The sequence below is a fragment of the Triturus cristatus genome, chromosome 5_1, assembly GCF_964204655.1.
Source record: "Triturus cristatus chromosome 5_1, aTriCri1.1, whole genome shotgun sequence".
Classification (NCBI taxonomy): domain Eukaryota; kingdom Metazoa; phylum Chordata; class Amphibia; order Caudata; family Salamandridae; genus Triturus; species Triturus cristatus.
This window is the reverse complement of record NC_140587.1, coordinates 926626279-926639645: the sequence shown is the minus strand read 5'-3', so window position 1 is coordinate 926639645 and position 13367 is coordinate 926626279. Positions and strand designations below refer to the sequence as shown.

The 13367-nt window shown below is 41.7% G+C and overlaps 1 protein-coding gene across 2 annotated transcripts in view; it reads right to left on the bottom strand.

Annotated features, from left to right (window-relative positions):
* ANKH (ANKH inorganic pyrophosphate transport regulator) overlaps positions 1-13367 on the bottom strand; it is a 549424-nt gene that overhangs the window by 105190 nt on the left and 430867 nt on the right. For both annotated transcript variants that reach the window (XM_085605963.1, XM_085605964.1), the window contains 2 exons: positions 10177-10269; positions 6725-6823 (listed from right to left, as the gene is read on the bottom strand). In XM_085605963.1, coding sequence (XP_085462089.1) covers positions 6725-6823; positions 10177-10269 — 192 coding nt within the window. The remainder of the gene's footprint in view (positions 1-6724; positions 6824-10176; positions 10270-13367) is intronic.

The following is a 13367-nucleotide window of genomic DNA, read 5'->3' as shown; positions in this document are numbered from 1 at the left end:
TTAGGGACATAATGTGTTGCGAAGGATTAAGGTCAGTATTTGTAACTACAGTATTATAGGACAGAATTTGGAGTGGAACTTGTTCATCAATTGAGGAGGGTGATCTCACTTTACGAGTGCTCTTGTTTGTGATGTTTCTCTTTTAAGCCATTTTAACCCCTTCAGCGCGCCGTGCTGAAGGTTCGTTGCGCGAGCGGTTCCGTCATCCGCACAGCGCGACCGATGCGCATGATGGAAGCGCTCTGTCATGCGCATCGAAAGGGTTAAGAATGAGAGTCTTCCTGGCTCTTTTGCAAAGTTTTAATATTTCCTAGGTATTTTCTCCTTTTTAACTTGGTCTTCATAGCTTTTGATACCTACAAGAAGAATTTTCATTTTTTCTTACTAGTTTTATCAATGGTACTCGAGATTTAGCCATCTGGATCTGATGGACAACAAAGAGAGTGGAAATGAAAATTAGCGGAAAGAAACAACAATGCACCTACAACTGGTCACTTTCATTGGGGGCCTTGCCCACAAACAATACAAATTACCAACATATGAACTAGGGACCAATAAACAGCTGTGGCAGAGAAACTAAGTGTTCTATGTCTAATTGCTCAAGTGAGAGTAGGCAAATCACATGCTCATAGCCTCACAAGTGATTTAATACAGTTTCAATAACAGGTTTAGACTTCAAGTTTATGTCCTTTTCCTGCAAGTGGCATCTGGAGTCGTACTACACATTGTGTCCCAAAGTCCTCCTTAGGTGTTGGAACGTGAGTCTCATAGATATCGAGTCATCCCCCTCTGGGCCAACTCTGAAAAAGCAGGCCAATCCTCTTGAGCTAAAAAGGTCGACCAGCTGTTTCAAACCAGAGTGCAGGGTTGAGTTTGTGCCAGCACTGGAGACAGAGCATCTTAGTTTTCCATAAACTAGAAATGTATCATAATAATGTCATAGGGCCTCTGGTGTTCTCTTAGAAATTCCCTCACTGTAAACTAAGAATGCTGCCTGAGAGTCTCTGTAAAATTGCAGTTGTGAGACACTCTTGCGTAACGGTAGGATGCCAGACCCTACTACTGATGTATATATTACTCAAAGACTCAAAGTCATAAGTTGAACCTAATTGTTAAGTCCAATTGATCCCACTTGAGCAGTGATCCTTACCCTAGAAAGAAATGTATCTGAAAGGCCAATATTAAAATAGAAACGCCTCGGTCGGGGAAATACATTGAGTTCAAGCCTATAATAAAATAATAAAAGAGAGGAATGGGTGACTTCCATAGGTTTTTCGAAATTAAACATTTATCAAACGTAGGTGTTAGATAAGAAAAAGGGTATTGTAGGATGCAATGGAAAAACATTTGAGTGAGATATTTTATTTATTGGAAACAAGTTAGGTACTTATATGGTCCATGTCCTTCCAAGTTGTTATACATTGGCAGTAATATCAGAGGTCAGAAGAAAAGTATATCTGAACAAATAGGCGGCATCAAGAGAGAAGATGAGCGCTATCCAATGGCTATACACTTTATAGAGACATTTGAAAGTGATTTGTCAATATAGAAAGATTGCTGACTAGGAAACAGAGAATTGTGGCTGAGACAACAAATATGATGAAGAACTATATTATTCCCAATAACATTTTATATCTATGGATTGCCAAGTATTTGCCAGCAATTCGTGGAGATATCTCTCTGAAATGTTTCTTCCCATGATGCAACAAATTAAATCAAATTATGAAACTGGATTGCTATTTTTACAAATAGAATGACTTTGAAATATTGGAGCTTTTGGCCTATCTATATTTTTTGTGTCATTCGTGATATGTATGATTTTATCAATTTCCATTTCAAATAATCTTTATTCGATCGTTTCCGAGATGATCATAAAAGACATACACAATTTAAAACACACACAATTAATATAAAAACAGTAAAATATTTAAATGTTTTAAAATGTATCAATAGAAATAAAATACATATCAGGCACGAAGCCGTAAAAAAGACCGATTCTTAAAACGTGGACCAATATAATACATGGTACAATTTAAACAAGCAACCACAAAGGCCATGACGTAAGGTGCAAACACAGCGATTATTGTTTAAAATAACATTGCCTTTCTCACACGTAAAATGCCCCTCAAAAAACAGCCAACCAAATAACAGATAACTTGGTCATTTAGCTGTGGTAAAAAGAGCAATGCAGTTTTACACTTAGTAAATTTGTGTCTGCACATCAGAGGCAATAGAAATTTCCTGATGCACTGGAAATAGAAATGACAAAAGAAAACAAAGTGCAACAAGGTCTGGTTTGATTGCTCATCACATGGGCAAATACAAATATTGTTTGGAGAGTATTGCCCCAGGGGAAAACACAATATCGAGCATATCGTTCCTAACCTAAAACGAGTCAGTAAGTTGTGTTCATACATGTTCTGCACAAAAAATAAGTATGGGGCGATCCCGGCTTTTATTTGAGTCAAACAATAATCTCTTACAGAAGGCTTCACCACTTACACAGCCTCCCTAGAAACCTGTCTGTATGTGGAAAAGCATACCTGGGTCCAGCTTTGGTCTTTCTTGCTGATACTTTCCGGGTTCTCAAACAAGGGTGCACAACCCAGAGCCAAGGTGGTATCTCTCATATACTTTAGCCATAGAATGTTCAATATATGGTCACAAGCGAGACAATCTCTAACAACTGCACGGTTGAGCTCAGCTTCCTTATTTGACCAAATGGAACCCCAAAGGGCTACAGGAGCAGCACCAATAAGGTCCTAAACATACTCAAGGCCTAATTCTTGCTGTAAGGGTAAGTGAGGTGTCGAGGGGAAAAACGCCAAGAGGCAGAGACAAAATCTATTTTCCTCAGAGACAAATCTATTTCCTTCAACTTGGATGGCATCAACATCCCTGTAACCCCATGCCATACGTGAAGATTGGAAGGCATTTCCTTTTATGGATTTCTATTAATGGAGCCAATGGCTTTCTACCAATTCAAGCAGCAAGAGAGAAAATGGTGCCGACCGAACAAGAGAATCGGGTTAATCTACTTCTAAAAACACACACATCATGTGAAAGCTTCATCAAATTCCAAGCCAAGATAGGGAAAAGAGGATAGCCTATCTATTTTTTTTCCCTCCAATCGATTGGGTACTAGTTTTGGTGTTCCTAGGACCACACACCATGACAAACGTTTTGGAGTAATTTGTTTCCAAATGAAGACCCTTCATAAATTCCACAAAGGTACTGAGCAATATCTTCATACCGTTCGCCGTTCTAGCAAGAAGCACCGCATCATCCACATATAATAAGGCAGGCATGGCTTTATTCTCTACAAGCGGTACATCTGCCCCAACGATATCAAATGTCCTCAAATCATTAATGTATAATAGGAAGAGGATGGGGGCGAGTACGCAACCTTGGTGTACTCCTCGATTGACTTTGAATGGGGAAGTACACTCTCCGGACTTGCCAAATTTTACTGAGGCTATGAGATCCCGGTGTCGAAGTCTAAGAAAGGACATCAGATCTGCCACAAGACCCATAAGTTCAAGAATTGCCCACAGTTTCGACCTATTTCTCCAATTGAAGGTGCTCAGTAGGTCATAAATGCAAGATGGACTGCGATGTCCCTCGCATATTTATATTTGGCCACAATAAGATTTAAGTTCAAACACTGCTCAATAGTTCCTGGCCCTTTCAGAAACAATATGATGTTATTCTCCCTTGTCTACAAAAAAAGTTGATCTAAAACTACTCTACCAATTATTTTAGTGGTGGAGTCAAGCAGGGAAAGTGGTCGGTAGCACCTTGGGCTGTTTGCATTGCCCTTTTTAAAGATTGGTATAATAATTGAAAGGCTCCAAGATGGTAATATCCCCTCACTGCAAACTGTATTAAAGACAGAAGTGAGTATTCGTGACCAAAATCCTGGGTCCTCCATGGGAACCCCATCCAGGCAAGGCACTTTATTGCTCGGGCTGTCATAGATAGCTTTAAGGACTTCCTCCTCCCTAAAAGACAAATTGCCACAGGGGGACTCTTTGATTAGACCCTCGTCTGTGGGCACAATTTCAGAAAAATACACGGCTGAGAAGTGGTCAAACCACACCTTGAGAATAATATGGACCGCAACTTTGCTTGGGGGGTTGGGCTTGTGACTTGCCTGCCTGCACCACCTTCCAAAATGCCTGAGGATCTTTATTCTAAAAGGCTACCATTATCACATCCCACCACTCATCCTTAATTGCCAATGTTCTTTTTTTCATAAACAGGGTATATTCTTTCCTACAGGCTCTAATTAAAATCTGATTTCTACGGATTTGCTACATGGCCTTACGCAGATTATCACTTGCCACTCTGCATTCTTTGTCGAACCATGACCTAACCTGGCAGGGAACTCTACCATTAGGACTGGTCAGGAAGCTATTAACACGGGACATAAGCTCCCCAAAGCTTTTTAGGACCACGTCCAGATGTTGCGTATTTAATAGACAGATACTCACTGAAACAATGCTACTACCCAAAATGTAGTTCATAACTAGCTCCATATCCGCATGGCGCCAATCTGTCTCCGACCTGCATCTTTAATAGTTAGTGCCTGACTACATCCAACCGCTGCGTACTGGTGCTTAGGCGGGACCGCAAGCTGAAAAGCTATAGGATAGTGGTCACCAAATGCTGATGCATGGAACCATCCCCCCGTGGTAAGTAGAGATAAATTCTGTGAAATAAAAACATAGTCTATAGTGGACCCAGGTCCATTCCTGATAAAAGTAGGTATGGTTGTAGTGGCACTAGGGGAAACTACATTCTCTAGGTCGTGGGCCGCCAGATCCGGGTACAATAAACCTTCCATGGATTCCATGGATCTGCTTCCATAAGGAGGGGATAATAAATTGCTGGTGAAAAAGTTGGCAGTATACCCAGTTTGGCATTAAAATTGCCTACCAGTATTAGGTTAAAAGGTCTACCACCCTGGGACTCCCTATCAGAAAAAGAGCCAACCAAAGAAAGCAGACCCTCAAAAAGCTATTTACACCTTTGTGAAAAGACGTTGTAGAAGTTCACTTCGTAAATCCTGAGCTTATTTGCCTGATTTAGATCAAAGGCCTGTAGCATGACTGTTTCAGTTACTATGGGGTGAATCTTGCAGCTGATATCCACCTTAAACCAGGCTGCTAATCCCCTTTAGCCTGACCAATGGGAGAAGGAGTGGCTGTGAAATACAAACACGAGAATCCATCACACAAAAACTCTGTTTTGGCCCATGTTTCCTGCATGAGCACAATATCATAGCCTTTAACAAAGTACTGCCATCCACCAAGATTAATTTTGGAAGCCAGGCCAGCAACATTCCTACTAAATTGGTTAATGTTGGATATGCTCACGCTCGGTCCCCTCACCCCGCACTACCATCTCTGGATCAATATTGGGCAGCATAGCAGGATCCAAGGCAGATCCCATACACAGCGAGTCCTGAGTTGCCATCAGCGGGGCGATAGACACACAATCCGTGGTGGGGGGGCAGTGAGACACACAGGTTGGCTCCCTATGAGCTAAAACAACTGAGGCGCAAACTCCCTCTCGAGCTGTGTGTCAATCATTATCTTCCAAACCTCCAAGACTTCAGATCTATTTTGATATAATTGTATCAACATTACTTGCAGCTGATTAATACATTTGCAGACACCATGATACATACGAGACAAAGTATAAGAATTTCAAGTATATTTTAAATAATAGAATAATGGGTTCTGATTGGCTATAATAACCCCTCCATTTCTTAATCTTTTGTGTGCCCACTTTGGATTTATATTGGTGCTCACCTTGAGCAAGGCAGTGGAGCCTAGTGAAACACAAGGCTTGTGGAGGTGTGCACTATGGAGTGCAATTTGGATGTATCTTTTTTAATTTGGTATGATGAAATAAAGAATATTCTTGTATCTTATCATCATGTGAGTCTATCTGTGCAGTGATTAAGCAGAGACTAGAAGTACAAGGAGTGAGAAATTGACAACTGGTTTGTAAGATTGACATCCTATAGAAGAATCAGCCATTCAGCCTTATTACAATAACACTTATAAATGATGAGTGGATAAACATAATCATAAATATGCTGAGGGGTGATGGCCAATTACACTGTCCCTGAAATAATTTAGAAAAAAGGTATATAGCACCATACATTAAGTTACAATAAAAAGAGGACAGCATTGTAATAACATGTATTGAAGCAGCGAGTGCACAGGTTGAAAACATTGCTACATATCCTTTAACCCCTTCGATGCGCATGACGGAGCGGTTCCGTCATGCGCGTCGGTTGCGCTGTGCGCATGACGGAACCGCTCCGTCATGGCCCCGCCCACTCAATAGAACCCTCAACACAGCGCGGTAATCCGCGCCGCGCTAAAGGGGTTAAGTAGCTTGCTATGAAGTTTGGAAAGGTGGTGACTGTGACAAGACTAAGATCCATAACTAACAAAGAATGTAGCTATCAATTCTGCATCACAAGAAAACAAAAAGCATGTGCAGCTTACAGTTATTAACTGATGCCACATTGCTCTAAAATGTTAAACATTGACCATGTGTCATAGACAAAAACATAACCTGAAACGCAGTATAATTGGTCCCTGGTTATGTAATTGTTTCCACCTGTCTGTATGACAAGCCACGTCTCCCCACACGCGCTATTCCCCTCCCCCCACCCAACTAACAAAAGAAACGAAAGCCTCATTACCGTCAAGGACAGAGCCATGCAGACAAAGGTGAATTTCTTGATGTGTGTTTGAGATACTGCACTGCTGCTGCTGTTCTCCAATTTGTTGCTAGGGTTAGTCTGGAGAAAGAAGAAACAAGACACCTAATTTAAGCATTCAATTGCATTGTATCCCTTGTGGAGCACTGAAGTTTGCCTCTTTTTTGTCTGTGGAAAGTGTTGGAGCAGTCAAATGTTATTTTGTCTGGAGTGCCGAAAATACGCGCACTATGCATGCATATGGGGAGCTCAAAGAACTGTTGGTATTAGAAAATACTCACCAAGACCGTCTCAATGTAATTTGTGTGCAACATGCAAAGTACATTTGTTTAGCCCTCAGCCCTTCTTTGGACCAATGTATCTATTTCCCAGTTCAATAGGTTCATGAGTCACACTTGCTGTGGGTAAGGACGGGGGACAGAGGCAACTCTCAATGTTATCTATGCATAAAAACAGCCTTCCATTAAGACCTGTACCATCTGTCTCACACAATATAAGATTTAAACAAACACTGCCAATGCCAACATATCTGTCAAAACCTCTTTCAGAATGCCATGGAGCTAGAAGGTGCTACTGGTCCCAACCAAGGGGGTTGAAGCATTTTGCTTCTGATATCCCACGGCCTGACCTGCTATTGGTCCTGAGAAACCAGGCCATGTACTTTCCCTTTCAGCACTTGACTCTCAGTGGTAGCGCGTGTCCGGTAGTCCAATGTTTTTCGAGGGGAGGTAGGTGTCAGGCGCAAGATTCAAAGTACAAACAGTAACTTCCATACGGTGAATGGCCAGTAACGTGCTTGCTTTTGTTTAAAAAAGTAGTAATTAAAGCAAACAAAGCAGAGGCAACACAATAAATAATATCCAGTCTCTTAAGGCTGGCTCACTAGCATCCCTGACAATAAGCCCCGGCCCCACTAACCAGAAACTCTTCCTGGATTCAAAGAGACCTTTGATGTACATAGAGGATGCTCTGCTCCCCTTCCTTCAGCGTGTGCTCCGACCCATGCCCTCAGGAATATCAGCGATGCACAACTCCTGTCGGAAGGCTGAAGTCTTCACCTCTCCTAGCCACTCCAGGTCTGTGTTTCTGTGTTTGTTTAAATCTTATACTGTGTTTCCTGCCGCTAAAGCGGCGATAATTTTAACGCCGTTCTTGATAATATGCCCCAGGGTCTCTTCGTTATACCATTCATGAGGAATTCTAAAGCAAACATTTACTATAGGGACTCTCTGCATTTGGGTAACCATTCACAACACACCGTGCCCTTGCACTGATGACATTAGCACATCTAACAGACTGCTTATAATAGCTGTAGCCAGGTGCTAAAAAATATGTACAAAGGATTCTGGCATTCTGGATTCTGATCATTTTATAGGTTTTAAGCGCCATTTTTATAGCCCCAGAAAAAAATGAAATCTCCCTAAAAAATGATGCTATCCTTTAGTCTCTTGAAATGAATACACAGTTAAAAGGGAGAGTTCAATACGAAGACATGGGATACTTTACAAAACTCAAAAATGTATAATTGTTTGAGAGATTGAGACCTGGAGTCAAAGTTGCATAGTGCTCCCTCCTGCTTCTCCCACAGTATCCTGAAAATCATGCTTCAAGCAGACTATTTCTTATATACACTGACAGTGGCTCCAAGCCCCATTAATTTAGTCAAATACTTTTCCCTGCCCAGGGCTTTTATCTGACATCCACTTGTTACTTATGTGTGATGTAAAGAAACATATGCCTTTACTCAATCCATTTCCATAAACTGCACTCGATTACTAGAATCCTTTTTCCAAATCTGAATTGCCAAATAAACTCCTAATTCAAAAAACTCATGCATCGTCTCATACAAAAAAAATATTTTCTTCAAGAACAACATTTAAATTTTCGTATGTAATACGCATCCCTGTCCCAGAGTGCTTAGAGTGGATAGGGAGACTAGGACATGACCAAAACTGGCCTGGTGGCTAGATCTGCCACCCATGGACCCCCATGCCCCTCACCCCCCTCCTTCCCCAACCCCCAACTACGCGTCGCTGTGTTTCCAGCTCACTGAAATAAACAAACCTAAATGCCCATTAGGTAATCCCACTGACGACTATCCAGCTTTCTAACATTGAACAACAACTTCTTATCTGACCGCCAGTCGAAAAATAAAACCTATTTATATTTCTTGTACAATGTCAGACGTGAATGATATGTATGTAATTGCAGTTGTGAAGAATTTAAGTTTAGCTCAACTTCCTGTTTCTTTTTGTTGCCACACACTTAAAGCTGGGATCTGTGGGATGATTGCTTTTAGCACCAAGTAAATTCTTTAAAAATACAGCAGAAAAGCTGTGTGCATACCCTTGCAAGTCTTAAAAATATGCGATTGGGAGATTTTAAAAGCCCTTTTACTGAAAAGACCATCCTCGTACAATGGCACACAATTCCATTTGAAAGTTTCAGCGGGTTTACATTTTGTAGTTTAAATCTAGACAATGTACAAAATGCAACCAGTAGGGTTGAAATCAGCCGCAGTCCGTGCAGGTAACTGCGGTGGGGCGAGATGAGGGGGAATTTTGAGTAACGATGCAGAGGGGAAATGAATTATTTATTTAATTTTCCCTCTGCATCGTCCCTCGAAATGCCCCCTCACCCCGCCCCACCACTGTTTACCTGCACGGAGCGCGGCTGGTTGAAATGTCTGGCTGCACACAACAGTGGAGACATGGTTGCACCAGTTATAGTTCCGCCTCTAGGACCTTGACTGTCATGCTTGCTGAGGTGGCAAGGGTTGGAGCGGTTCTTGGAGGAGAGTTAACATACTCAATGAACAACTTGCTCCTGGTGGATTGGGGGGCTGGACAGTCACTGAACTCTCTTTTCTACAGTGGCCCAAATAAAGTCTTTTTTCCTTCTCTATTGTGATTGCAGAGCTGGTCCTTGATGCACAGATAGCCCCAATGCCTCAGTAAGGGGCTTGGAGACCCATCATCAGCCCATCAGACATTGGAAGATATGGGATCAGAGTTTGGGGTCGTGGTTAGGAGGGCATGCAAACTCCACAACTTTTTGGATGAGGCTGTCTGGAAATACTAATAGGTGGGAGAAAGTGATTCTTTAGTAGACAACAATGGGGATTCAGCTAAGGTGCTTGAGCAGATAAAAGGGGATTTTAATATCCGACAATAAATGGTGGGAGTGGAAAAATAGCAGCACCGTCCTCAAAATGTTGCCATTTGCCTGGAAAACAGAATATCTAGCTAATTCCCTGAGGAATGAAGTAAATGATGCCACTCAATTAGATCCACACTTCATTTAGATTTCGTAATTTAGAAATAAGGTGCCCTAGCAAGTGTAAAAAGCAAATTACCTTTCAATTCACACATTACAAGGCTACAAGAGCCTGGGCTGCAATACTTACGTATGTTTTACACTTTTATATTACAAACCTTGTCAAATGCAGGATAGACCGCTCGGATTTCTGTCAACCAGCCATATGGCATGTGTCCGACTGGGTAGGTTGCAGTGAGGATAGCAACAGCCTAAAGAATTAGAAAGAATCAAAGTTAAGGAATGACCATTAAAAATTACTATATGCCCTTTTATCAGGGGTGGGCTGTCCTTATCAGCCTCAAGTTAAGTGTGGAATCAAATTTGAGACAAAATATCACAGAACAAATAATAGCTAAAATAATTCAGGGGGCATTTGAATGATATGCCTCCAGTGCCAAGGAAAATGTTGCTTCCACATAGGAGGGTATCCTCACTGTGACAGCTGAAGAACATTCCATGACCACAACAAAAAAGAGCGTAAGACCTTGTCAAAGCATTGTTATAGTCAAAGGTGATGTGAACACAAATAAACAAGCAAACACTTCCATGGGAGAATGTACAGAGTGCCACTTGACTGACAGAAATCACAGTCCCGTTGCATATATCTCTTTGCTCACTGTAGTTAAACACTCAGTCAGTGCAGTAAATTAGAGGAATATAGCAGGATCCCGGATCTGACAGCTATTATAGAACCGGAACTGGGATCTGGGCTGGATCCAGTGAAATATGTTGAATTTGCCCCTGTGTAATTTGTCTGCACCGGGGCATATTCAGCAGTGTCTGCATGTTGTCTTCCATTTCGAGCAGCAAAATGCAAGCGGTGAAGGAGCTTCAGTATTTGCAATCCCAGCCCGGCCAACTACAAAGGCAGAATTCAAGGGGCAATCAGCCCGCTTGTTGTTCAAGCTAGATCCTGGCTGGGAGCCAGCTGGAGCCTATCACCAAGATGCCAATGAAATGGAGGGACTAAGGCACACAGCTTGCTATCACTTCACAACTACTTGAGAAACACTAGAAGCAGGTTTCTGACTTTGTTCAGCCCCTGTATATAAGTGAAATACATATACTGTAAGAATATCAGATGTATCTAACTGTCTGAGTAGTAACACAAATAACAATTTAAATAACACTTACTCATTTATTTTTTTATTTAGTTATTTGATAGCATTACTCATCCCAGTGTACGGTGTCAGAGCACTTTAAATTACACACACAAATGATACACATTATCAATTGGAAATAAATCAAACCTGTGAAAGTCAATGTACAGGATGCGTTACATAAGATGGTGAGGGTTACAAGGTGTAGGAGTCACCATCTTTACTTGTAGGCATTATATGTTAAGAGTGCATGGCCAAGAGAAACCTCAGGATTTAAAACATAACGCAGTGGCTGAGGTTCTCGGCACAAATAAGAGTTAATTTCTACCTTAAGGAACCATTTTTAATAGGTTTAGATTAACGGCTGTTGGAGAAACAAAACAATACGATTCCCAATATATGCCTTACTGGTTGCACACAGCTCCTTGATGCCGACTAAAGAGTAAGTCTGGGTGGTGAACTCCGCTCTGCTCACGGAGTTTGCGGATATTTCCTCACTCTGCATTATGCGGAGCTCGCGGAGTTCCCAAAAACTCAGCAGAGCGGAGATTTTTCCCCTCGCTCGCGTTCATCAACGTCAAGTTGGCGAGCGAGAAAATCTACCTCCTGGCGAGATTTTTCCTCGTTCGCGATTGTCAACATCAAGTTGGCGAGTGCGAGCATCGAAAATCAACCTCCTGGCGAGATTTCTTAATGCAGGTGGTCAGATTTCTCATTGCGAGTGGTTGCGTATGCTTGCGACCGCTCGCCTTGAGAAACTTTTCATTCGTGTTGAGAAAGCTGCTGCTCGAGTAAAAATCTACTCGAGCGGCAGAAAGGAAGCAGCGTCCGCTTGCACTGTGCATGTTGCAGTTCGCGATGATTTCACAAGCGCCTGGCACTGAAAAGCACCGCAAACTGCATTTATCCAATGCATTCTGCCACTTGCAGAGTTCCGCATAGCGTGGTGGAGTTCTTTTGCGCTTCGCGGAGTTCCGCATAGCAGAACTCTGCGAACTCCGCCCAGGCTTACTATAGAGGGCTTTGATCCCGCTCCTTACTTACCATTGGAAGGCTTTCTCGGTTTCATTTCTTTTCTTTTCATTGGACAGCGGCAGCTTCTTTCAGCTCTAGGAGGATTTTGGTTTAACCTTCTTTAGATTCGTCACACACACACCGAAGCACTATAGGCAATGGGCGGCGTGTGATTTAACTCCCTTTCCTTTATTTGCTACAGTTCATTACACAGATAACCAGAACTGTCAACTCTCCTCTCTGTATGGAGAATAACCTGCTCCTAAAACTGCCCAGGATTTTACAGTAAAACCTCTTGTAAACAAACATGTTTAGCGCTTTTAACTCCTGCTTTGCCGGCAGAAGATCACCATCCTGCAACTGTGAATAGTAATCTGTGCCAGTGCCTCACTGTTCTAGTGATTATATTTCAAACATTTTGGGTGTATGTTTTTTATGTAACTATCTCTATATTTTCCCTGGTAACTCATTAACTACTGTGACAAAAGAAATCAGTGCCTGTATGATTCAATAATCATTTTAAGATTTGGTAAAGACAGGAGGTGAGACCCAGCGCCCTATCCTTCATTGCTACAGTAAAACATTAAACAGTTTAAGTGACTCTGTTCCAAGATACTTCACCTTATGTAACAGTCATTGCGGCTTGCCTAGTTGAGCACGTGACAGTTATTCTAATAATCCAATAATATGTTAGTTATGCAGTGATTTCAGGAAAACGTCTTAGAGAGAACATGTTATTAACAATTAGCAAAACACCTAATTGAAATTGGTGCAGAATCGTCCTCTGAAGCATGAAAGGCTGAATTCATTTAGTGTATTAAACCCATGTTGTTGCTATGGTATGGTTATTTATATAGTGATTACTGCCTTTACAGATGAGTAGCGCGCTGCTCGTGGGAGACCTGTATCAGTCCGAGGCATTTGTTTTGCTAGCCTAAACTCGGACCCCAAGTGGTCTCCAGCTCTCCCCTTGTATGTACTCCCCCCCGCCCCACTATTCAGTTTAAGTTACTTTCAGTCCTCAAGTTATCCAGATCTTGCCGGTATTCACATGTGCAGAGCAGACATGTTTTAGTCCTTTAATTTCTATATTCATTTAATTAAATATATAAGTCCATACTGTACTATAAAATGATAAACCATACCATACCATGTTATACTGTCCAATAACATGCCATGCCATATTATACAGT